The following is a 26,279-nucleotide window of genomic DNA, read 5'->3' on the forward strand; positions in this document are numbered from 1 at the left end:
GGTAAGAGGAATATACGCTACAATAGTGTCACACCCAAAGTGTCAAACTGCGTAAATGGGATTCTGAAGCAAACACAAAAAGCCACCTTATACTGGATCAGGCCCTTGGTCCATCAAAGTTGCTATGAGAGGTGCATTTCCTCCAGGCCAGGCTGGATTCTGGGGATTTTGGGTGGGGGAGGGGATCATTTGGGCATGAAATTGGGCTCACCGTGGATAGACAGGTAGTTGTGAGGAGGGGTATGTGCTTTGGCTCAGTTCAGCCGCCTCTGTGATCACCAAAGCCCGAGGCCGCCAGCTCTGCAGAGAGGAGGAGGAGTAGTGAAGTGGCAGCCAGCGGCCGCACACAAGCACAGAGTTCTGACCCTGCGTGTGGCCGCCGGCTGGCACACCACCGCTACCCCTCCTCTCCGCGCCACTGGCCTCCTAGGTGCCGCTTCGGGCTTCAGTGATCACCAAGGCGGCCGAATCAAGCCACAGTGTACAACCCTAGTTGTGGGTGTCCTGCATTGTGCAGGGGGTTGGACTAGATTGCCCTGGGGATCCCTCCCATATCTTTCATATCAACACCCAGCCAGACCTTTCTAACTGGGGGTGCCAGGGACTAATTCCTGCACATGAAAGCAACATGGAGGATGGCCTCCAGGGACAGGGGGCATTTGCCTCTTTGTGCCAGCCCCTGGGGATTACCGATTGGAGGATGCTATTGGGTCTTCCTGCTTGTGGGCTTTCTAGGAGCTGAGCCTTCGGGGAAGGGCAGGCTAAACATGCGATCATAACTAAAATGAGAAGATAAAGCTGCTGGTCGGCCACTCTGGGAACATGACACTGGAGGGAGATATGACAAGAGTTTTATAAAGCTATGCATTAAATGCAAAGACAAATTTTTTTCTCCCTCGTCCAGAACTTGAGGACATCTGATGAAGCTTTTGTCAGGAGAGACAAAAGAAGATACTTTTTTTTACAAGGAGGTATTAAAATGTGACGTTCTCTCCCAGAGGATGTAGTGATGGCCGCAGGAATAAGAACCTCTCAAAGGGGATTACGCAGATTTGTGTAGAATAAGTCTATCAAGGTCCACCAGTCATAGGGACTGAATGGGACCTTCATGATCAGAGGCAATCAACCCTCAGAATCCCAAGAGGCAACATCAGGCTTGGCTTCTATGCCCTGTTGTTGGCCCCTGTGTGAGACAGGAGGCTGGGATAGATGGTCCCTCACTGGTCTGATCCAGCAGGGCTCTTCTGGTATTCTCATGAAGGCCTTGGCTTCTGTGACCTGTTGTTGTCTGTCCAGAAGAACTGGTTGGCAACTGTATGAGACAGGGCAAAGAAACCAGATGGACTGATGGAGACTGTCTTTTAATGTCACCCAGTCCAGAAGCTCCAGGATGGCTGAAAAAGACCAGGGAGTCTCTGAGGGGCAGGAGCTTGAGACCAGGGAGCAGGAGAGACGGTCTGCTGCCTTCATACCCCTGGAGAATTCTGCACTAGATGGAGCTTTGCTCTGTTCCAGCAGGGGTGTTTTGAGCGACATCAGAGCTACAAGAACACGGCAGTTTTTGTTGTGACCAAGGCAAGCTGTGAGAGGAGGATGGGCACGGCCTTCAGTAGAGCCCCACAACCAGCCTACCCCCACTCTTTTTTCAGCTACTAACACCCACACACAAACAGAGGTCCGCACAGGGGGGAAATCTTCAGATTTGGCCAAATCACATTAATTCAGTAATCAATTATTCAGGTTGGGTCAAATCCATTCGGCACCATTATAACCTCTGTAGCCATTAAAGTCAGTGGGAAATGTTGCCTTGTTGTCTGTTCCGTGGTCTGAGAGAGTGAGGATTGGAGGTAGGGGCACCAAAAGTGCAGTGTTGCTGCTGGAGCCCCTTCTCAAAAGAAAGTTCCAAAAATGATTGGACCAGGGGAACCAATTCTCTGGGCACCCAAAGAGGATGCCCCCGCCCAACCCCACTGTTTCCTATGGTGAGAAAAACGGACATGACCAGAGAATCACCCCAACGTAACAGACATGAACAAACAGCTCTAAACTTGAGCCTTCTGTGCCCAGTTCGTGCAAAATCGTTTTGTGCCAGGAAGCTTTGCTCGGGCAGTGGCAACAAGTCAACAAAGCGGCTTCAACATCACCAGAACATAACAAGAGGTGAAATCCTGGGCCGAAGGGAATGCACCTGAGACTTACTGAAATGAACACATCAAATACCACCACCCTCAATGCTAATGCACCCGGTTGCAGTCCCTGAGTGCCACGGCAGGCCACCACAAGAACAAAAATGCAAGCACTGGGAAATAAACATATTTGCCTTCCCTCCACTCCCGTGTCTTCTCTCCAGGGCTAAGTCAGGCTTTCTCAACCAGGGTTCTGTGACGGCCCTGGAAGGGTTTCCCAAGTGGGTGGGAGTTAATTTATATATATTTAACGTCTGTTCAATATTGACTGGGTGATATGACCATGTATGACCATGTCACCCCACCCACCCCTCCCCAAATGGCCAATGATGAGCCTGGAGGGGGCGGGGAGGGGAGGGTCCCCAGGTGGAACAGCTCTGCTTCCCAACCATATTCTGCATGATCACACTTCTTCTGGGGCTTCTGGATGCCTGAAGAATGGGCCAGGGGGTTCTCAACAGTAGTTGAGAAAGGTTGACCTAAGGAACTGGTAGATCCACAAGGGTATCGGTAAGCTAACCTAAACTTTTATCTGTACAAATGTGAATAAGTAAGCCTGCACACAAAAATTATATCTTGAATAAAACCTCGGCTGGTCGTAAGGTGCCCCTGGCCTCAAATTTCGTTCTAAAACTTAGACACGCACACGTTTCCTAATTAGTTTAAGCATGTCTGAGGTGCAGCCTGCCTTCAGATTCCCTGGCGGGCCCAACAGCGTTATCTTATCTTGCACTTCTAACTTGCTAAACGGTTTGCTTGGCTGTGTGCCAACTGGAGGCATGTAAATATATCCTTTGCAGGCACACGATACTTGCAGACTGCAGTCTACAGAGTTGCGTTAATGGAAACATTTATTTACAGAGCGAGGGATAAAAATGTGGAATCCCTGCCAGAAGATGTAGCGTTGGCACAGCGTTAAAAGGGGTTTAGACCGAACGTAGGGAAAATCCACGTTCAGCGGCAGTCAAGCTCTGAATCCAAGAGCTGGGAGAACACCTCGGCCCCGACACTCTTGGTTGGCCCTTCAGGAGACCTAATTAGCGGCTGATTGGATCTCTTCTGACAGTCTTATCAGAGGAAGTCCTCGGTCCCTATGCTGTTGGCCGCTGTGTGAGGCAGGTGGCTGGAAAAGGAAGCCCCTCAGTGGCCTAATCCGTCAAGGCTCTTTTTAAGAGAGCCTGGACCTGTGTGCCCTGTTGTCACTCCCTAGGGCCTGGCTGGCCAGTGTGTGGGGCAGGTGGCTGGACTCGGCGGCCCTCCCTGGTCCAACCCAGCAGGGCTCCTGAGAAGCTCTTGAGCTGGCTGGGCCGGGCTGGGCCTCTGCGCCCTGTGGCTGTAGCTCCCCAGGGCCTGGAGGCTGTTCTCAGGGTCTCTCCCAGCAGGGCTCTTGTGCTGCTCCTGGCTGGGCCTCGTTGCCCCGTGGCTGTGGCTGCCGAGAACCCCGCTGTCCCGAGTGTCCCTCCCTGGTCCCCGCTGGGCCTGCTTGCCTTGTAGCTGTGGCTGCCCCCTGCCTCCCTCCCTGGTCCCCCATGAAGGGCTCTTGAGATGCTGGGCCTGCTCGCCCGGTGGCTGTGGCCTGCCTCCCTCCCTCCCCGGTGCCCCCCCCCCCCGTCCGCCAACACAGGGGACTCACCGTGGCGGGGGTGTCCCAGGGCAGCTTGCCCTTGCCGGCGCTGAGGACGCGTCGTGGCGCGGGGCCGGGCGCGGGGCCGGGCGGCGGCGGGGCGTGGTGTTGGGGGCCGTCGGGCGGCCCTCCGTGGAGGAGCCAGTCGGTGTCGGGGCCGGGCGGCAGGGGCGCGGCGGGCGGGCCGGGCAGGGCGTAGAGGAGGCGGCCGTGCTCGGAGAGGCGCGGGGGCGCGCGGCGGGCGAGGCGTGCGCGGAGGGCGGCGCGGGCGGCGGGGCCGGGCGCGAGGCGGAGGAGGCGCGGGGCGTGGGGGGCGTGGGGGGCGGCGGCGTGGGCGAGGGCGGCGAGGGCCTCGAGGGCGGCGTGGCGGACGCGGCGGGCGGGGTCGGCGAGGGCGGGCGCGAGGGCGGCGGCGAGGCGCGGCAGGGGCAGGGCGGCGGGCGGGAAGGCGAGCAGGGCGGCGGCGGCCAGGGCCAGGGCGGCCTCTCGGGCGCGGGGCTGCGGGTGGGCGAGGCGCTCGGGCCGCAGCAGGCGCTCCAGGACGGGCCGGGGCCCGGCGGCGCGCATGAGCGCCAGGAAGAGCGGCTGGGCGGCGCGGCGCAGGGCGGGCTTGGGGTCGGCCAGGGCGGGCGCGGCGGCGGCCACGAGCGCGTCGAGGCGGGCGGGGGGCGCGGCGGGGGCGGCCAGGCGGGCGGCGAGCACGCGCAGCGCCTCCAGGGCGCCCAGGGCCACGCGCAGGCTCGCGTCGTCCAGCAGCGCCCGCAGCAGCCCCAGCAGCCCCCGCAGCGCCGCCCCGCCCAGCCCCGACAGCGCGCCCGGGGGGGCCTCGCCCAGCACGCGCACCAGCTGCGCCACCGCCCCCGCGCGCCCACGGTGGTCGCGCGCGTCCAGCAGCCGCCCCGGCAGCTCCCGCGGAAGCAGCCCGAAGCGCAGCCCCGACGACGACGACGACGGCGCCGGCAGCGGGGGGGAGGGCGGGGGGGCCGCGGGAGAGCGCGCCCCGCCCGCGCCCTCCGACGACGACGACGACGGCGGCGAAGGAGACGCCATGGCGCCGTCTCCAGGGAAACGCCGCGCCGCACGCACCGCGCCTGCGCCGCGCACATCCGGGGACCCCCCCGCCGCCGCCGCCGCGCCGGAAGGGGACGGGCCTCCGCCCAGCGCGCTTCCGGTGTGGCGCCTGAGAGGAGCCTGCGGAGGTCCCGCGGCCGCTGAACGCCCCCCCCCTCCTCCCGCGCGCCTCCTCCCTCGGGCCCCGCGCCCGCGACCCCGGTGAGCATGCGCGCCTGGAGGGGAGGGGAGGGGGACGCCCCGTGCGTGTGCGTGTGCGTGTGGGGGGGGGGGTCGCCGCGGTTCTCCGGGCAGGCCCCTTTCGCTCTCCCTGCCAGGCAGTTGGGACGGGCTTCCTCGGGAGGCGGCGGGTCCCCAGTGGGTGAGCGAGGGGCTCAGATCCACAGAGGGGGAAGGCACCGCCGGGGTCATCTAGTCCAGCCCCCTGCACTGGGCAGGACACCCGCAACCCGAGAGGGTTGGACTAGATGACCCAGGGGGACCCTTCCCACGCTGTGATTCCGATTCTAAGGCTCTAATAGACTTGCCTTTGTATGTGGGTAAACTTGCTTGTAGTTATATAACTTACCTCTTAAAGCCTACCATGTAATGTCTCTTTGGCATCTCTCTCATATAATTTGGTGTTTTCCAAATTTAATTAATTTACTGTTTGCCGGCCCCAAGGCAGCAGGGCCCAAGAAGGATGCTATAGATGTCTCTTAATAAGTAAATAAACATATGTCACCTGCCCTGGTATGTGTGTGTGTTTTTGTACCCCACCTGCCTTTGTGTTTCCATCTCTGGGATGCCAAAAGGCAGGCGTGCCCAAACTGTGGCTCGCCAGGTTTCTGTGGGCTACAGTGACCGTAGGTGCATGCCTAGTCTTCAGAAGTCTCCATAGGTCCATGTCTAGTCTTCAGAAGGTCCTAGGTTCGGTCTCTGGCATCTCCTGTTAAAAGGACCAGGTAATGGGCCTGAGGTGTGAATGTGAAGGGCCTGAGATGCGGGAGAGCGATGCTGACCGTGAGGGACCAAGGGTTGGATTCAGTTAGATGCTAACTTGGTGAGGCACTGAAAAATGGCCAAACGACTTAGAGAGAATGTTAAGGGGATCGTTGTGCCAAAGCTTGGAAGGTAAAATCCTGATCCTCGCTGCTCCATCCTGCAGCTTATACATCAGACAAAGACTGAGGAACCCAGTAAATGGAAAACACCAGAAAAAAGGGGCTGTATAGAAGTGGGGCTAAAACTACAGTAAATGCTGCCTCCAAAAGTGCAAAAATAATCATTTACAAAGCATCATAATCTTCAGTAATAACTACAATACTGCAGCTTTGTGTACAATAATACAACAAAAAATAGCTCAGACGGAAGTTCAACAGGTTTGTTCCAACTGAAATTCTAACAAAGATCCGGTAGTCTCCCGTTTCACAGGGTGGCCTCTACAGTGGAGCTAAATGATTATTATTATTTCAATATATTACCCACCACTCCCAAACGGCTCCAGGCTGGTTACATTTGTCTGAATAAATTCCAGTAAAATCCCCATTAAAACTCCTAGATATAAAACCATAACACAGACCCAACCAATGCTAAATGGCAAAGGAAAAAGTCCTAAATTCAGTCCTAAAGTCCAGAATACAATGCCTTTAGAACCTTTAAAATTAGTGACACTCATTAGATTGCGAGGATTGTTTGGCAAGTCTTCCATTTCCACAAGAAATGTATTCAGACCCAAATCTAAATATACTCCTGTTCCGATTATAAAAGGTTTTCCTAAATCTGCGAGACAAATTTATCTTCAAAAATAGAGCCAAAGTAATATTGTGTACACAGATTTGCAGCATTGTGTGGCTATTACTGATTACTGTCTTTACGGTACTTTATAAATGACTATTTCTTTTCACTGGAAACACCCCAGATTGAGCCTAGGACCTTCTGCATGCAAAACGGTTGCACTACCACTGATACCCTCCCCACAGGCGGTACGTTGGAGCGGCAAGCCCCACAGAACGCTTTTAAAATTGTGTTTCCCTTTGCCTTAGATGGACCAGCCGTCTCCAACCTATATGATTGCCAACTTAGCCCCCTTGCATTCAGAACAGCTCCTGCAGGGCCTCAACCTCCTCCGGCAGCACCATGAGCTCTGCGACATCATCCTGCGCGTCGGAGACGTCAAGATCCATGCCCACAAGGTGGTGCTCGCCAGCATCAGCCCCTACTTCAAGGCCATGTTCAGCGGCAACCTGTCCGAAAAGGAGAACTCTGAAGTGGAGTTCCAGTGCATTGCAGAGGCCGCCCTGCAGGCCATCGTGGAGTACGCTTACACGGGGACGGTGTTCATCTCGCAGGACACGGTGGAGTCTCTCTTGCCGGCCGCCAACCTTCTCCAGATCAAGCTGGTCCTGAAGGAATGCTGCACCTTCCTGGAAAGCCAGCTGGATCCCGGGAACTGCATTGGGATCTCTCGCTTTGCAGAGACGTACGGCTGCCACGACCTCTACTTGGCCGCCAACAAATACATTTGCCAGAACTTTGAAGATGTTTGCCAGACAGAGGAGTTTTTTGAGCTGACGCATTCTGAGTTGGACGAAATTGTCTCCAACGACTGCTTGAACGTGGTCACAGAAGAGACCGTCTTCTACGCACTGGAGTCCTGGATCAAGTACGATGTGCAGGAGCGCCAGAAGTACCTGGCGCAGCTCCTGCACTGCGTGCGCCTGCCTCTGCTGAGCGTGAAGTTCCTCACCCGGCTCTACGAAGCCAACCACCTTATTCGCGATGACCACACCTGTAAGCACCTGCTGAACGAAGCCCTGAAGTACCATTTCATGCCTGAGCACAGGCTCTCTTACCAGACGGTGCTAACCACACGCCCTCGCTGCCCACCTAAATTGCTCTGTGCTGTGGGAGGAAAAGCCGGACTCTTTGCTTGTTTGGAAAGGTGAGGAATGGTGATGGTCAGGTAGGCTGGTCTTGCTAACTCGCTGCATCCCCCGCTGTCGTGCCCAGTGGCCTGAGGTGGAGTGGAAGCCTGACAGGCAGCCTCCAGTGGCATCCGCAAACTGGGGTATGGTAGGCCACAAAAGGCGTGAGGCAGGGTAAGGATGATCGTGTGAAAGAAATTACGGACTCCTTGGGTGTGGATCAAAAAGTCTGTACAGTGGGGACAAGGGGAAGTGCATCTGCACAACAGACAACAACCATGTTTGTGCAAAAACATGAAATTTCCCCTTAAAAAGGAATTAAAACTGATGTCTGCAGAGACGTTGCAAAAAAAAAAAAAAGTTCAGTTGGAATTTGGGGTTTCTGTAGGTATCCAGAATGGTGCGCAATCTTAACAGGTAGCGCTGAACAAGAGCAACAGGAGGGGCAGATTATGGAGCCAGTTGGCAGCAGGGGATTGGGGGGGGGGAGGTGCAGTGAGAAACACGGGGAAATGGAAGCAGCAGGGAAGGAGAGGCCGCTGGTGAGTGGGGATGAGTTTGCCTTCCTCTACAGGTCCTCGTGGGTCCCCCCACTTGCAGAGGGTTTTTTTAAAACTATTCCTATTGGTGCTTTCTGTCAGCAAGTTTGTAAGATGTCAAGGGGTTTAAGAAGCCCGTTTGGCCAGTGAGAACTTGAGGGTTTGCTAGACAGCTGCAGCGTGCCCAGAGATCTGTGGAAGAGACCATTTGAACGGAACTCCAAGTTCAGCTTCCTCTCACTCATGCTTTGTTTTAATGGGATGTTGGTGAGCAATGATCATGACATTTTGCACAGGCTCAGAATGCCATTCAGAGAGTGCCGCAGTTTGTGCAAAGTAGCTACATTCTTAACTCATGGGAATTGTAGTCCATGGACATCTGGAGGGCCGCAGTTGGACTACCCCCGCCCTAGGGTTTCTTGATTGCCCTGGAAGGGTTCCCCAAATGGGTGGGAGTTAATTTCTATATGTATTTTTAAAAAATTTAAACATGCATTGGGTGATATGAGCATATATGCTTATGTTGTCCTGTTCCACCCTCCCCAAATGACCAGTGATGGGCCTGGAGGGGGTGGGAAAAGGAGGGGCCTGGGTGAGCGTGTCCACAGCTCTGCTTCCCAACCATATTCTGTATGATCACTGCACTGCTGGGGTTTCTCAGTAGTAAAAAGGTTAAGAAAGGCTGCTCCAGAGGAACTGGCTGGCCAGTGAGTGAGAGAGGAGGCTGGACTAGATGGGCCCTCCCTGGTCTGACCCAGCAGGACTCCTCTGATGTCCTTAGGAAGGCCTCGGCCTCTCTGCCCTGTTGCTGGCCCTCCAGAGGAACTGGCTGGCCCCTGTGTGAGACAGGAGGCTGGACTGGATGGACCCTGGTCTGACCCAGCAGGGCTCTTCTGGGGTCCTTAGGAAGGCCTCGGCCTCTCTGCCCTGTTGCTGGCCCTCCAGAGGAACTGGCTGGCCCCTGTGTGAGACAGGAGGCTGGACTGGATGGACCCTGGTCTGACCCAGCAGGGCTCTTCTGGGGTCCTTAGGAAGGCCTCGGCCTCTCTGCCCTGTTGCTGGCCCTCCAGAGGAACTGGCTGGCCCCTGTGTGAGACTGGAGGCTGGACTGGATGGACCCCTGGTCTGACCCAGCAGGGCTCTCCTGATGTCCTTAGGAAGGCCTCGGCCTCTCTGCCCTGTTGCTGGCCCTCCAGAGGAACTGGCTGGCCCCTGTGTGAGACAGGAGGCTGGACTAGATGGACCCCTGGTCTGACCCAGCAGGGCTCTCCTGATGTCCTTAGGAAGGCCTTGGCCTCTCTGCCCTGTTTCTGGCCCTCCAGAGGAATTGGCTGGCCCCTGGGTGAGACAGGAGGCTGGACTGGAGGGACCCCTGGTCTGACCCAGCAGGGCTCTCCTGATGTCCTTAGGAAGGCCTCGGCCTCTCTGCCCTGTTGCTGGCCCTCCAGAGGAACTGGCTGGCCCCTGTGTGAGACAGGAGGCTAGGCTGGATGGAGCCCTGGGCTCTTTTATTTTATTTATTTATTTTATTTATTTATCATACTTATATACCGCCCTCCCCGGAGGCTCAGGGCGGTTTACATCATAACAGAGAACAATACATAAAACAGTCTGTAACATGTATAACTGATAACTAATAATTGTAACCAAAATAACAGCAGAATATAACGGTATAACAATATAGTACTACAAACAGGTCCAAGGCTTATTGATGGGATTCTGAGGGGGGTGGTTTATTTATTGAATTCTGAGGGGGGATGGGGGGGGAGCAGGGGCCCTTGGTCGCTGTTGATTACGTCTGGTCTCAGCCAAATGCCTGGTGGAGGAGCTCCTTTTTGCAGGCCCTGCGGAACTGTTTAAGCTCCGTCAGGGCCCTGATCTCTTCTGGGAGCTCGTTCCACCAGGTAGGGGCCAGAACAGAGAATGCTCTGGCCCTGGTCGAGACCAGACGGACTTCTTTAGGGCCAGGGATCCTTAGCTGGTTGGTGGTAGTAGAGCGCAGAGCTCTTTTGGGGGCATAGGCGGGGAGGCGGTCCCTCAGGTACACTGGGCCCTGACCGCGTATGGCCTTGAAGGTAATAACCAGAACCTTTAGTCTGATCCGGAATTCAACTGGTAACCATTGCAGCTGGTGGAGAATAGGCCGGATATGATACCTCCACGGTGTTGCTGTGAGGATCCTGGCTGCTGCATTTTGAACCAGTTGTAGTTTCCGGGTCAGGGCTGAGGGCAGGCCTGCGTAGAGCGAGTTACAAAAGTCCAGTCTAGAGGTGACCGTCGCATGGATCACTGTGGCTAGATGTTCCGGGGCCAGGTAGGGCGCTAGTAGTTTGGCTTGGCGGAGATGGTAAAATGCCAGCCGTGCTACCTTTGTGATCTGGGCCTCCATTGTGAGGGAGGCGTCCAGAATCACGCCTAGGTTCCTGGCGGAGTGAGCCGTAGAGAGCTGCACGCCATCCAGGGTAGGCAGGCGCACTTCCTCACATGGGCCCTTCCTACCCAGCCACAGGACCTCCGTCTTTGAAGGATTGAGCTTCAGACGACTCTGCTTGAGCCATCTCGTCACTGCTTCCAGGCAGCTGGCTAATGCTTCTGGGGGAGAGTCAGGGCGGTCATCCATCAGGAGGAAGAGCTGGGTGTCATCTGCATATTGGTGGCAACCCAGCCCAAACTTCCGTACCAGTTGTGCGAGAGGGCGCATGAAGATGTTAAATAGGATAGGAGAGAGGACCGCTCCTTGTGGGACTCCACAAGTAAGTTGCCGGCGGTCTGATATATTCTCTCCTATTGCAACCCTCTGTCCACGATCCTGGAGGAAGGAGATCAGCCATTGAAGGGCTGTCCCTTGTATTCCAGCATCGATGAGGTGGCGAGCTAGAAGCTCGTGATCGACTGTGTCGAACGCTGCTGAGAGGTCTAATAATATCAGCAGTGCCGACCCGCCTCGATCCAACTGGCGACGGAGGTCGTCCGTCAGGGCGACTAGCGTTGTCTCTACCCCATGGCCAGGCCGGAAGCCAGACTGGGATGGGTCTAGGACCGAAGCTTCTTCCAGGTACTCCGTCAGTTGGTTTGCGACTGCCCTTTCTATCGTCTTGCCCAGAAATGCTAGGTGCGAGACGGGCCTGTAGTTGTTAGGCTCTTGTGGATTTAGAGATGTTTTTTTCAACAGTGGACGTACCACGGCCTCTTTCAAACCCTCCGGGAATTCTCCTGTTGTGAGAGATAGGTTGATTATCTCCCGGAGGGGGCCCTTTATTCTTATGCCGGCTGTTTTTAAGAGCCAGGATGGGCAAGGGTCTAGTGGGCATGTAGTTGGTCTTGTTGTCGCTAGTATCCTGTCCACTTCGGCCAGCGTGAGTCGTCTGAAGTTACTCATAGTTTTCTCCAAAGACGGCCAAGGGGCCTCTAGTTCACTTTTTGTATCTAAGGTTGGAGGGAGGTCGTGGCGGAGTGTCGAGATTTTGTCTGCAAAATGACTCGCAAATGCCTCACAGCTGATGTCCAATTGGCTACTGTTTTGTTGCCCTTCAATCAGGGCAGTGAGGGATCGAACTACCTTAAACAATTGAGCTGGGCGTGAGTCTGCAGATGCGATGGTAGCCGAGTAAAAATTGCGTTTTACTGACTTCACCGCCATCTCATAGGCTTTCATCTGCATTCTATAAGATGTTCTCGAGGCTTCGTCACGAGTCTTCCTCCAAACTCACTCTAGCCGTCTCAGTTCCCGTTTCTTGTCGCGAAGCTCCTCGGTGTACCAGGGGGCCCGCTTGAGACGGGGCCGGAGAGGGCGTCGGGGAGATATCTCATCAATGGCAGTCAGCAGTCTGTCATGCCAGTCACTGACCAGGCCATTGAGAGAAGTGCCGGGAGGCATTGGTTCCCGCAGAGCGTTCAGGAATCCTATTGGATCCATAAGTCTCCGCGGGCGAGCTAAAATTTGCTCGGCGCCCAACTGAGGAGGTGGTGGAAGCCTTAGCCGAGCCTTTAGAGCATAGTGGTCTGACCATGGCACGGCTGTTGTTGTGACCAGATCCACATCCAAACCTACGCCGAAAATAAGGTCCAGGGTGTGGCCTGCTTGATGGGTGGGGCCAACAACAAATTGCGAGAGCCCCAGTGTTGCCATGGTTGACACTAGGTCCTGTCCAGTTCTAGAGGACAGTAGCTCAGCATGGACGTTAAAGTCCCCCAGGACTAGTAGACTGGAGAACTATAGCGTCCAGGCCGCCACCGCCTCTAGCAGGGCAGGCAGGGCATCTGGTGGTGCATTGGGTGCGCGGTACACTAGCCAGATGGCCACGCTCTCGGTTGATCCCCATCCGAGGCCAACACATTCAATGCCTGGTATTGACGGCGCAGGAAGGGCCCTGAAGGAGAAAGCCTCTCGGGTTAGGATTGCCACCCCTCCTCCCCGCCCCGCTGTCCGGGACTGGTGGAGGACAGAGAACCCAGCAGGGGCTAGGTCTTTGAGGGCAACTGTCTCCCCCTCCCTGGTCCAGGTTTCTGTCACGCATGCCAGGTCCACTCTTTGCTCTGCAAAGTAGTTTTGCAGCGTAGAGGTTTTGTTGTTTATTGACCTGGCGTTGCACAGCACCAGTGTCAGAGGCGGGTTGTTTACCTTTGCCTCCACCCTAGTGTCACGAGGGATGGGGCGGAGTCTGGAGGGGGCCTGAGTATGTTTGGTTTTCGGCCCCCTTGGTTTGATGTACCTCCGCCATCCGTTGTCCCTGCCTTTGCCCCTTATTATTGGGATCCCTGACCCTATCAAGGCCCCTGCTTTTCCTCCTTCTTCAGATTTGTTAGGCATTGTGAGCTCTATGGGCACTGTTGGTTCAATTCTTGGTTCAGTGGTTTGGCTGGGGTTGATTGTTAAACCCCGGTTCTGTCTTTGTGTGTGTGAGTTTGTGTATCTGTGGGAGGTTGGCCCTGATCGCTAATTACAGCCTCTCAGGGCTTCCCAGTTCCACTTGTGTAGTTATGTGTTGGGTGTAGGATGTGTTGTGGGAGCCTGGGGGGGGTAGTCCCGATCGCCTATTGTGGCACCTCAGGGTTGCCCAATCCAGGGGTGTGTGGTGTATGAGTGATTTTTTGCTTTGGAAACCAGCAGCACCTGCCACCTCCTGTCCGTTTGACCTGTTTGATTTTTTTTGAAAGCCAAGAGATCCAGTTCAGAAATTTTAAGTGATCCCTTGTTCCCCCGCCCTTGGAGCAAGGGTGCATCTCAAGAAAAAAATGCTAGCCTTGGTCACAGTGCAGACAAGGGCAGCAGAAAGGACCCCTTCCCTACGAAGGAAGGTCAAGGGGGTTGAGCTCCTTAGCTTGGAGAAAGGACAACTGAGGGGTGGCGCAAAAGAGGTTTACGGAATGATGATGCATAGGAGAAACAAGTCCTTTCCGCCTTTTCTCCCTTGTGGGCACTCAGTGAAATTAATGAGCAGTAGGCTTAGAACAGGTAAACGAAATTACTTCTTCACCAAAACAGTAATTAACCCATGGTGCAGGAAGGGATGGCAGCTACAAGTATAATTAGAGGAAGAAGAGTTGGATCTTATATGCCACCTTTCTTTCCCCAAAGGAGTCTCAAAGCGGCTTCCAATCGCCTTCCCTTTCCTCTCCCCACAATAGACACCCTGTGAGGGAGGGGAGGCTGAGAGAGCCCTGATATCACTTCCTGGTCAGAACAGAAGATGAAGAGTTGGTTCTCAAAGAGGTTCCCCATCCTTGTAAATGGTTCAGCATCTTCTTGGAGAAGAGTGACAAGTGGAGTCCCTCAAGGATCTGTCCTGGGGCCTGTGTTGTTCAACATATTTATAAATTATTTGGATGAGGGATTAGAGGGGATACTTATTAAATTTGCAGATGATACTAAACTGGGAGGGGTAGCAAACACAACTGAAGACAGCAACGGAATACAGGATGATCTTGATAGGATTGAGAAGTGGGTTAAACTGAATAAAATGTTCAGTAGGGACAAATGTAAAGTTCTGTATTTAGGTAGGAAAAACCAAATACACCAATATAAGATGGGGGAGACTTATCTTGGCAGTAGCATGTGCAAAAAGGGTCTGGGAGTCTTAGTAGACCATACATTGAATATGAGTCAGCAGTGTGACTCAGTGGCTAAGAAGGCAAATGGGATTTGGGGTTGTATCAAATGGAGTATCGTGTCCAGATCATGGGAGGTGAGGGTAACGCTTTACTCTGCTCTGGTTAGGCCTCACTTGGGGTACTGTGTTCTGTTTTGGGCACCCCAATTGAAGAAGGATGTTGACAAACTGGAGCATGTCCAGAGGAGGGCAACAAAGATGGTGAGGGGTTTGGAGACCAAGACATATGAAGAAAGGTTGGGGGAGCTTGGTCTGTTTAGCCTGGAGAGGAAATGGGTCTTTGAGTATTTAAAAGGTGGCCATATAGAGGATGGAACAGAGTTGTTCTTGTCCCAGTGGGACGGACCAGAACCAATGGGATCAAATTAATGCAAAAGAAATCCCATCTAAACCTCCGGAAGAAGTTCCTGACAGTCAGAGCAGTTTCTCATTGGAATAGGCTTCCTTGGGAGGTCATGGGTTAATAGCCATCTGACGGAGAGGCTGATTCTGTGAAGGCTCAAGGGGGTGGCAGGTGACAGTGGGTGAGCGAGAGGGTTGGGAGTGTCCTGCATAGTGCAGGGGGTTGGACTAGATGACTCAGGAGGTCCCTTCCAACTCTATCCTTAACACGCCCGCGGCGCCACGGGCGCCGTGGACTAAATAATTCGTTAAGCCCTTGCGTGTTTGCGCCCCCTGCTGGCGAAAAAGCACACGTGCGGCTGTTCTGCGCATGCGCGTTAGCGCCACCTAGTGGCGAAAACGCATGTGCGTGGCAACTGCGCGTGCACGTTTACGTGCAGCTGCTGTGGCCGGGCCGCCGGCTGTCTCCCACCCTCTGAGGCGGTCCCTGACTACAAGAAGGTTGGGGACCGCTGGACTAGATGACCCAGGAGATCCCTTCCAACTATTATTCTATGATTCTATGCCGCTTTTCTCCACCAGAAGAAATCTCAAAGTGGCTTCAAATCCCCTTCCCTTTCCTCTCCCCACAAAAGATACCCTGTGAGGGAGGTGAGACTGATAGAGCCCTTGTATTCCTGCTTGGTCAGAGCAGCTTTCTCAGTGCTGTGTCGAGCCTAAGGTCACTCAGCATGGGGAGGAGGAGCATGGAATCAAACCCAGTTCGCGACATCAGAAGTGGGTGCTTCTAACCATGATACCAAGCTGGCTCTCTGCTTCAAGAGGGAGTTGGATAAATGGATGGAGCAGAGGTGCCACAAGGTAGGGAGGAGGGAATATTCTGTCTGGGGCAGGGATGCTCTGTATTGTTGGTGCTTGGGGGGCAACAGTGGGAGGGCCTCTGGAGTTCTGGTCCTGTTGTTGGTTCCTCCTGATGGCCCCTGGGACTTGGCCCTTGTGTGTTGGGCTGGAGGGGGCACTGGCCTGATCCAACACAGCTTCTCTTACGTTCTTACATTCTCTGCTTTTGCTGTGTCTGAGTGGGCCAAAGGGCAATTCCAGAAGTGGGATCCTTATTTCAGCCGTCTTGCTTCCCCCTTAGCAAACGAGCAAGCGATATAGCAAAGTTAGCTGGGAGACTCTGTGTGCTGCTCAGGGCGTGGATCATGGTACCAGAAGTGTTCAGAGTAGGGACGATCTTTGTGTCAGGAGTCGAAGAGAGGCCCCCGTCCAGCCTCCTTGTGCTGCTGGTCTTGCGCGTGTTGTGAAAAGGACCGTCAGCTGATGCCCTTTTTGGTTGTCCTTCTCCTCCCCTTCTCTAGCGTGGAGATGTACTTCCCTCAGAACGACTCCTGGATAGGCCTGGCACCTCTGCGCGTCCCTCGCTACGAATTTGGAATCTGCGTCCTCGACCAGAAGATCTACGTGATGGGGGGGATTGCCGCCCCCACGTGTCAAGGTGCCGACCACAACAAACACGAGCGGACTGTGGAATGCTGGGATCCCGACACAAACACCTGGGCCTCGCTGGAAAGCATGAACGAGGGCAGGAGCACCCTGGGCGTAGCAGTTCTGGCCCGGGAAATCTATGCCTTGGGGGGTTACGACGGGCAGTCCTACCTGCGCTCCGTGGAGAAGTACATCCCGCGGGTGAAGGAGTGGCAGCCCATCGCACCCATGACCAAAACCAGGAGTTGCTTCTCGGCAGCCGTGTTGGACGGCATGATCTACGCCATCGGGGGCTATGGCCCTGCACATATGAACAGGTGAGAGTGCGCACGGGGGGCTTGCAGAGGAAGGCTGCTCCGTCCCACACGTGCGTCAGGGCTCAGGCTTGGCAAGTCTTCCGCCACACAGTTGGTCCTTACTCCCAGGGAGCCTTGTTAGCTCTCGCTCTGGAGAATTTGCACCAGGAGTTCTCGGTGGCCCTCAGGTGAAACCTGCCGCACAACTCCGCCTGTTTTCCTTCAGTGCGAACCTCGAGGGAGAAAGCGCTGCATGTTAATGACGCCCTGAATCAGCTTGGGGTTGCCCAGTGGAGGCCCAGTCAGAGGAGTGCCTGTGCTTGTTGGCGGTGGCCTTTGTCATGAGGCGAAGAGCTTTGATTGGCCTTAGCGTTGGCTGGGAGGAATGGCTCCGGGTAGGGCTGAGGGGCTTCCCAGCATTCAGGCCGCAGGGGAACCGGAAGGGTCTTCACTGAAGTGCTTGTGCCCCAACCATAAAGGTTTGATCTATTATGACCCCCCTTTGGCTGCTATAGTTCTGCCTGGCCCCTTCTGGAAGGTTTGCCACAAATGGCGACGCTTAGCCAACAACCCATGGAAACCAGGAAATAAGACCCCTTTTAAATTCTGGATTGTTGCTGGGGGTGGGGATGCTTTCAAAGGCAGTGCCCTGGAACCTCCACATAAGTGATCGCCCCACTGGGCCTTGGGAAGTTTTCTCTCCTGCTGCTGCTGCCACCTCCCAGAAACCTTGGTGCAGTAGTAGTAGTTGGTTGCCCCCTCCTTCTCCACATGCAGCCAGCTGGCTGACCTTGGGCTAGTCGCAATCCTGTGTGAGCTGTTCTTACCACTGTTCTTAGCCTCACCAGCTTCCCAGAGTGTCTGTTGTGGGGAGAGGAAGGGAAGGTGATTCGAAGCTGATTGGAGACTCATTCGGGTAGTGAACAGTGGGGTATAAAAGCCAACTTCCTTAGTGTGACAAAGCAGTCAGGTGTGCAAGAGGGGAGGGTGCCAAGAGAGTAAAAATGATCCCAATCAGGGCCTGGCCCAGTGGAACTCTGCCCAGTGAAATAAGGACCCTGAGGGATCTTATTTTTGTAAGTTTTATTATTTATAAAGCGTTTACAGAAAGGTAAGAAAAGAAAAGCCTTTGACTGTCCAGTGACACAGGGAACACAGTCTGTGAAGTGGTCTAATTTTTCAGCTGTCTACACACAGCGTAGGACACATCCCATTCCTTCTTCAGTCTCAAGAGCCTTTTACGCGAATGAAGTTTCAGGGTTGGCTCCCTTGCATGCCCAGCAAGACCTCCACTTCACAAGGCTGGTTGACCCTTTTGGTCAGGGGGAGTCAAACTGCGGCCCTCCAGAGGTCCGTGGACTACAATTCCCATGAACCCCTGCCAGCATTTGCTGTCAGGAGCTCATGGGAATTGTAGTCCATGGACGTCTGGAGGGCCGCAGTTTGACTACCCCTGCTTTTTGTTATAGGAAGAGCTTTCCTGCAGTGTCAAAATATCTCATAGACCAGGGGTAGTCAAACTGCGGCCCTCCAGACTGAGGGCCGCAGTTTGACTACCCCTGTCATAGACAGTATTAAGGCCTCAGGGAGAGGCCCTTCTGACTTGTCTCATCAAAGTTTGTCCTTTTTGGTGGCAGCCCCAAAATTAGGGAACGACCTCATCAGGAGGCCCCTCTGGCCCCCTCCCTCTCTGTTTCTAGGAGGCAGCAGAAGACTCTTTCATTTAGGACTGCATTTGACTAATTTTGCTTATTCATTAGCCACCCTGCCTGTGATTTTAATTTGCAGTCTTCAGTGCATTTTTCATACTGGCTGCTCATGCATTTTTTGGCCATTGTTGCTTATGCTTTTTTAAAAGAGCGCTTGCTTTGCTTGCGTTCTAAGCTGCCTTGAGTTCTGCATGGGAGAAAGATGGCGAGCGCCCGCTTCAACGACTCCGAACCTCCCCCCCTCCCCCCCAGAGCACTGCTGTTCGGCAGCGTCCTTGAGAGACCTTAATGGGCGCTATTAAATCTGCCGCTTGGTCCCGTCCACAGCATGGAGCGATACGATCCCGGCAAGGACTTGTGGGAGATGGTCGCCCCGATGGCAGACAAGCGAATCAACTTTGGCGTTGGCGTCATGCTGGGCTTCCTTTTTGTCGTCGGTGGGCACAACGGCGTCTCTCACCTCTCCAGCATTGAGAGATACGACCCTCATCAGAACCAGTGGACTGTGTGCTGCCCCATGAAGGAACCCAGGACAGGTAGGGTCTCTCCCAAGGGGTGCGGTGGATGGGGCTGCCCTCGTTTCTCCATGACTGTTGTGCAGAGGGAGGTTCAGGAGGATCGCCATAGAATCATAGAGCTGGAAGGGACCTCCTGGGTCATCTAGTCCAACCCCCTCCACTATGCAGGACGCTCACACAACCCTATTGTTCATCCCCTGTCACCTGCCACCCCTTTGCCGTGTTGGACTGGAGCACCAGGATAAAGTTGGAGTGCATGCACAGGAAAGCTTATGTCTGCAGCTACACTTGGTTGGTCTTCAAGGTGCCCCTGGGGGCAAACTTTGCTCTGTAGTTGGCAGGGGGGGGGGTGTTGGGAGGAATCAGGGAGGCGCCACAGACCTTAAAGCTGTAATCCTCATTGAGGACTACTCTGCTGACACATTCTCTTCTCCTGTGCGGTTCGCCTTCTCTTTTACAGAAAAGCCTCTGCCCAGGGAAACCGACTCATAATCAAGGGACTCCGAGATTCGTGCAGCTGCCCCTCTGGAAACAGAGTGTTTCACTGGGGCCAAACAGCCCTGGCTCCGGTTGAGGCCAATCTGGACAAGCCCTGTTGTGTTCAACACAAATGTGGGGGAATAAACATTGTCCTCCGTTGTGTGTTCCATTACACCCCCCAAAGAGAGCCAGTTTGGTGTAGTGGCTAGGAGTGCGGACTTCTAATCCGGTATGCCGGGTTTGATTCTGCGCTCCCCCACATGCAGCCAGCTGGGTCACCTTGGGCTCCCCACGGCACTGATAAAGCTGTTCTGACCGAGCAGTGATATCAGGGCTCTCTCAGCCTCCCCTCCCTCACAGGGTGTCTGTTGTGGGGAGAGGAAAGGGAAGGTGATTGGAAGCCGCTTTGAGCCTCCTTCGGGTAGAGAAAAGCGGCATATAAGAACCAACTCTTCTTCTTCTTCAGTAATCTCAGGGCTCTCTCAGCCTCACCCACCCCACAGGGTGTCTGTTGTGGGGAGAGGAAAGGGAAGATGAATGTAAGCCACTTTGAGCCTCCTTCGGGTAGGGAAAAGCGGCATCTAAGAACCAACTCTTCTTCTTCTCTTCTTCAAAGGACATTGCAGTCTAGCTCCCAACAGGCAGCCCTCCAGCCCACACTCTCCCACGGGCCAAAAAGCCATTGTGAGGCTGTGGCAGGGCTTTTCAGTCTAGGAGGGTGTGTGGACAGGAAGTCCATGCTTCCTGCCCCACCAGCCTCAGGCCCCGGCAGCAGGCAGGGGCATACTGGGGGCAATAGCACCAGAGTGCCCCTGGCTGGGTTGGTGGGGGCTGGCGCTACCGGTCTGTGGGCCAGTTGGGACGCGCTCTACACATCCCTATTGGGCCAGGACTGGAATTGAAGTCCGGACAGGGCCCACCTAGGAGGGCTCTGCTCAGTTATTTAAAACGGCGAAAGCTGTTTCAAATCTACTTAGAAATTTTAATTCAAGTAAGATGTTACATAATATTTTAGTATTCTCTGCAATTTCAGCTATGTTGGGATTCCCTCTGAAGCAGCCAAGGCCGGGTGGAAAGGAGGCCTAATAAATCAGTAAACGTGTGTACGGCTGCAGGATCGCTTTTCTCATCCTCTGTGCAGATGTGTTTTCCTCTTTCAGACTGTGCCTTTTGCGTCTCCTCTTCCTCCCCCCCCCCTCCCCAGGCGTGGGCGCTGCCGTCATTGACACCTACCTGTACGTTGTCGGCGGCCACTCGGGCTCCTCCTACCTGAACACCGTCCAGAAGTACAACCCCATCTCAGACAGCTGGCTGGACACAGCCGGCATGACGAACTGCCGATGCAATTTTGGCTTGACCGCGCTGTGAAGAGGCCTCGCTGGCGGACACGGCTGGCAGGAAGCCGCCTCCCTGGGTGTGAGGAGGAAGGCCGAGCGGCTCCCTCCAAATGCAGGCCGTGGAATCCCGGCACAGTGCAAGTGGCTCTGGTGGTTATTGGCGGCAAAAAAGTACCGGGGGGAGGGGGGGAATAAGAGGGGGGAGGGTTTCCGAGGGGAGCCGGGTCACTTGTGGTCACGGATACGAGAAGCTCTGGCTTTGCCTGACCGAGCCGTAGACCCTCCCTCTCTCGGAGACTCAGGGCCTCCTCCGAGGTGACTGACTCTGTTCCCCTTGCAGAAGACAAGGGGGGGTCCTTGGAGTCCCTCCTGCAAGCAGACTGCCCTCTTGACAGGGGTCTGGCTGCCTCTTTGCATTGAGAGACCCTCATCGCTTCATGGGTTTTTTTTACAAACACTTAACTAAAGGGCTGCCTTTCTTCTTCGACTCAAGGTTTGTAAATAATCAGCGCCATGGTCCCATTTGCCTGCACTTCCTTTCTGCCTGCTTCCCGCCCCTTCTCTTCTTTTTCTTTTCCGATAACTCTGCTCAGTAGGTCAGGGGGCGGCTTACAATGAAGAGTGGCGGGGGGTGGGTGTGGGGGGGAGTTCCCCCCCTCAAAAAAAACCCCAACCTATTCAGCATGGCAAGCTTTTCCTGCCTTTTCCGCTTGGATTCTTCGGGCTTCCTGCCAAGTTCCCCCATCATTTTTGTAACTGGTCCTTGTCTCGCTAGGAAGGCCTCTCACGTCCGGGCCTGGCCCAGAGATCGAGCTCTGCACGGCAGAACTTGCTGCGTCTCTTGCGTCTCTTTTTGAAATGATAGAGAAGATTCCCAGACCGGGGTCTGCAGACATCATCACAGGGCCTGGTCGTGCCTAACGGCAGCATCTTCCTCCAGCCGTCCCCAAGAGGCCAGCTCGCCAAAGGAAGCCACCTTGCGCCAGAGGGAGGCACCGCTGGTAGCTGAGCAGAGGGGATGGATCTGGCCCAGAAGTGCCCCCTGTCCCGTCCCGTCCCCCCCCCCCAGCTCTGCACCTGCAGACTCACAGACAGCCATGAAAAAAGGGAGAGTGATTTCTGGGCATCCCATTCTTAACATGGTGCTAAAGGGCGTGAGTAATCTGAGGCTGGTGCTGGCATCTGCCCTGCAGCCCTGGCTTGGCACGTGCCCCCTCCCCCCCCCCCCAGCTTTGCAAGCCCTGCTAGCCAGAGAGGCAGCTGAGGTGCACGATTCTTCCCAGCTGGTGGCTTTCTGTACCTGCTAGTTGGAATTGGCTCATGCGACGCATCCTGTCTTCAAGGAGCCAGGCGTTTGCTTCCTGTAAATGAGAGATCTGGACTCAAGCAGAGTCTTGAAAGCGTGAAAGGAGGGGCCACTCTGTGTGTCCGCCCTTCCCTCTGGATGGATACAGGAGTCTTGTGGCCGCCTCCAGACCGATGCCCTTTCTTGCAGGCTGCACTGCTTGGGGGTGGGCCCTGCCGAGGCGCTGCCCTTTGGCCACTCCTGGCGTCCGTGGGGCTTCCCTGTGCTGGAGGGGGGGCCTCCTTGAACGGTCGGGCTCAAGGCCTCTCCCAGCATGCACAGGTTGGTTGCCTTCGGCTGTGCCGCAGAAGCCCAGTTCAAATTTGGTAGGAGCGACTCAACGCCCCGCTGGCTCCTCCTGGTGCGTTTGTGACTTCGACACCATCCCTACAGCTTCACTCCATGTGCGTTTGTTTCGTACGTCTCCCGTGTGCGCCGGCCCTTCTTGATTTATTGTTTGTATTCACAAACATGCAATAACAACAGGAGGGGCTCAGAGAAGCCCTTTTCTTCAGAATATATAAAAAGGAAGTTATTGTGAGTCCCAGGAGTGTGACCAGGAGCCTGCAAAGCTGGCCTTTGTGGACTGGTTTTCTCAGGACCTCACTAGGTGGGAGGGAGAGAACACGCTGTCTTTTGGGACCCCCAGGAGGGGAGGGGGGCGCTTGCATGTCTGCGATCTTGCGTACACGGAGCAGATTCCTGAGCCCGCACTGCAGACGCTCACGGAAAAGGTTTCAAGGGAGCGATTAAGCAGCCCAGCCCGCTGTGCTCGGCAGCTTCCGAGCGGCTCATTGAATCTGGTCCTGCAGCAATAATAGCCACAAGCTTAGTGGGAGGGGAGGGGAGGGGAGGGGAGGGGAGGAGGGAGCCAACGACTCCTGGGAGCCTTTCTGTGCAGGGAGTGCTTCCCAGCGGTCGTGGGGAGCAGCCAATTTTGTTCCAGCCTGCTGTGCGGAGGAAGGGCTGCTGCAGTTCAGCTTGAAGACCTGCTCAGGTAAATCATAGCAGCAGTCTGGCCGAGCCCCCAAGAAGGCTTTGAACGCAGACAAGGGAGGTGTCTGCCGTCTGAGAGAGGGGCCGAGGACCCCATCGCCCTGGAGGGGAAAGGTGGGTGGAAGGATATCCTTGAGAGTAGGACTGGGTGGAGGGGTTACCTGCAGGGGGCCCTGCAAAACCTCAGTCGCTGTTGGAGGCAGCCCCAAATGTTCCTTAGCATACTTGAACACGCCTGAGCCAAGGCATTGGTTCAACAGCCCTGAACCTGGCTACAGCCAGACTAGGTGCTCCAAGACCAGGCCCCCTTCCCACCAGTGAACATTCAAGTTGCCACGAATGTCACAACGCCCACCCCCCAGGACCTCTGGCTCCAGGGGAGAGAGGGGGCATCGTGCTTGCTAAACCCCTGCCGAAAGCTGTTTACGGACTGAAGTCTCCCTGCCTTGGGGGGGGTTCGTTTTATTTATTTATTTATTCTACTTGTTTGCCGCCCTCCCCCAAGGCTCAGGGCGGTTTGTGTTTTGTAGGTGTTTTAAGGGACGCAGAAAGTTCTGCTTTGCTGTTAGGTAATGTATTGGGACTTCTTGCCGATGACTTGATCGGTGTGGCAGATCCTGGCTGCTCACCAGGAACTGCTATATTCTGCTGAAGACGCCGTCCTCGTGTCTCTGTTTGGGAAGCCCTCCTTCCTTCCTTCACTCAAGTGCTCAGGTGCAGGCAAATGGGACGGCTGTTTTCAGTACCTGCCGGCTGCAATAAGCTAACCGTTGCCCAACGCTCTTACCTTGCGGAGAATGCCTTTTTACATGTGAGACGTCACGCTCCCTCCAGTCCTAGGAAATCATTTCAAAGAGTGTTTAGATATTTAAGGGAAAGCACTTTAAAAATGCTCTGGCTTCCTGTCACAAGGCTGTCCTCATGCTGGGAGAATTAACTGCGGAGGTGGATAAAAGTGGGTGTGGCTGTGGGTGGGGGGCAGCCCAGCACTCCTAGAGCTGGACATTTTTCCGTCACCACCTCACCCCACGCAGTGCTCTTTGATCCTTCAGGAACAAGGCAGATTGCATCCCCTCATCCGGGCAGTCGGGTTTCTCCCTGGCATTCTTTTCTTTCCTTCCCACCCACCAGGAGTTATATGTCGTTGTTTTGGGGTTTTTTTGCAATGGCCACCATTGAGCAAAATGGCGAGAACCTTCCATGTTTGCCTTAAATTTATTTTGTTTCGTTGGAGGAGCTGGGTGGCGATTCCTCTCTGCCTTACAAGCTGCGCTGTAACCTCTGAGGTCCGAGGCGAAGTTAGTTTTTGGAAGGCTCCTGGCCCTCCGTGCCCTACCATGCTGCTGCTCTGTGGTGCATGTGGAGGGGCAGGGGGTCTCCCATGGATTTATCAGACCACTAGTGCAGTTTTTGTGGGATTTGGCGGTGGGGGTGTTTGCAATATACCTTCCCTGTGTTCCTTTTTTATTTTGTTTTGTTTACAAATGTAGTTTTTTTAGTTGAGCAGGGAACGGCTCAAAAAGAGGACTTTATTTTCTTTGCTGAATGTGATAATGCTCTGTTTTCATTGTGACAGTATTTCATTTGTTCGATGTTTACTAAATAAATCTGTGAAAGTGTGTGGGGTCTTCCGTCTGTCTCTAAAGGTCTCTAAAGGTGTACCAAGGGTGACACTGCCCAGTTCTCTCAGAGCTCTCTCAGCCTCACTTACCTCACAGGGTGTCTGTTGTGGGGAGAGGAAGGGAAGTATTTTTATGCCACTTGGGACTCCTTTGCATAGTATTTTAAAAAAATCTTTTCTTATCTTTGATCGTGTGGGAATGCTGTGAGGTTGCTCAAGGCGTTGGAGTAGAGGACAGTTCTGCACAGTGACACTTGTGGATCCTTTGCCCTAAGACACTTGCAAGTGGGAGGCTAGGAGATTAATTCTGCCAGAGAGAACAGCCGTCTTGGGTGAGGACCAGTTGGGAGACCACAGTGTCATAAGCTCTGGGACATTATTGGGCTCAGTGCTGAGCAAACTGGGGAAAAGGCCAAGAGTAAAAGGCGAGAATCCTAGAATCATAGAGTAGGAAGGTACCTCCTGGGTCATCTAGTCCAACCCCCACACTATGCAGGACACTCACAACCCTCTCGCTCTCCTACTGTCACCTGCCGCCCCATAAGCCTTCACATAATCAGCCTCTGAGTGCAATGGTGCGGTAGTTTGAACATTCTTTGGCATTGCCCTTCTTTGGGATTGGAATGTAAACTTGCCTTTTCCAATCCTGTGGCCATTGTTGAGTTTTCCAAATGTGCCACTTGTGGGGTTTCTCAAAGCCTAGAGACTGTTTCGGGGTTCTCAGCAGTAAAGGAAACAGAAAGGCTGGCAGAAGGGCTAACGGGGCTGCCTCATAAAGTGTGTGAAAGCGACTGTCATTGGTGTTGGGACACCAGCATCTGCAGAGGACTGGATTTTATCTGTTTATTTTTACATTGGAAGCCTTTGGGTGTGTTTCATTTAAATTGTATTATTAATAAACACTGGTGTTTTAATAATTATGTTTTAGGAACTTCATGATGCAATCCCATTGGGCCTTAGACATTTCTCTTGCAAATATTTAATTTTTATTTATTTATTTAGATTATTAAACTGCCCTTCCCTACGGCTCTGGGTGGTTTACAGAAAACATTTCGGAACATTTAGATGGAACAGTATCAGTATCAATATAACAACAACAAAATAAGCAAGGTATAAGCTTCCATGTGCAAGCATACTTCATCAGATATAAGCCTCCACACCTACGGCCCTTTATGTATCTGAAGAAGGATGCGAGCACACACGAGCGTATAGCTTGAATAAAAGTCTGTTGGTCTTAAAGGGGCCACTTCAGACCAGCACACCTGGCCACCTGCATCTCTCTGAAGAAGGACATGAAAGCTGCTCCCTTGAATGTCTGTGTGTCTTAAAGGTGCTCCCAGATTTGAACTTTGTAGGCCGGGGGGCTGTCTTAGAGCAGGGGGGGGTGAGGATGTTGGGGCGCAATCTCATTGGTGGAGACCTACATCTGGACATGCCACATCAACCACCTCATCTAGAGAGTTACTTGGGAGGCTTTGGGTCTCGCAGAGCATTCGAGAATAATTCTGCGTCCGTAAGTCTCTGTGGGCGGGCAAAGACCTGCCCTCTGCTTCTAGGGGGAGGGTGGGAAATCCGGAGTCAGACGTTTAAGACATAGTGGTCTGATCGTGGCAATGCACTAGCTGCTGTTTGCTATCCCAGGGGTCAAATACGGGGGGTGGTCTGCTTGATGGGTGGGACCAGCAGCAAACAGGAGGCTCTGCTTACTAGA

At 54.3% G+C, this 26,279-nt stretch overlaps 2 protein-coding genes across 3 annotated transcripts in view; one reads left to right on the forward strand and one right to left on the reverse strand.

Moving 5' to 3' along the window:
* TOGARAM1 (TOG array regulator of axonemal microtubules 1) overlaps window positions 1-4,890 on the reverse strand; it is a 49,129-nt gene extending 44,239 nt beyond the window's left edge. For both annotated transcript variants that reach the window (XR_013228626.1, XM_077324151.1), the window contains exon 1: window positions 3,820-4,890. Coding sequence is in view for 1 of the 2 variants with exons in the window: in XM_077324151.1 (XP_077180266.1) it covers window positions 3,820-4,860 (1,041 nt within the window). In the remaining variant the exon portion in view is untranslated. The remainder of the gene's footprint in view (window positions 1-3,819) is intronic.
* Window positions 4,891-4,940: 50 nt separating this feature from the next.
* Window positions 4,941-24,566, forward strand: KLHL28 (kelch like family member 28). Its single transcript, XM_077324152.1, has 5 exons — window positions 4,941-5,082; window positions 6,906-7,804; window positions 16,140-16,583; window positions 18,599-18,807; window positions 20,474-24,566. The coding sequence occupies exons 2-5, from the start codon at window positions 6,906-6,908 to the stop codon at window positions 20,635-20,637; spliced, it is 1,716 nt and encodes a 571-aa protein (XP_077180267.1). The 5' UTR covers window positions 4,941-5,082; the 3' UTR covers window positions 20,638-24,566.
* The last annotated feature ends 1,713 nt before the right edge of the window (window positions 24,567-26,279 follow it).

This window comes from Paroedura picta, chromosome 2 (assembly GCF_049243985.1).
Source record: "Paroedura picta isolate Pp20150507F chromosome 2, Ppicta_v3.0, whole genome shotgun sequence".
Lineage (NCBI taxonomy): Eukaryota > Metazoa > Chordata > Lepidosauria > Squamata > Gekkonidae > Paroedura > Paroedura picta.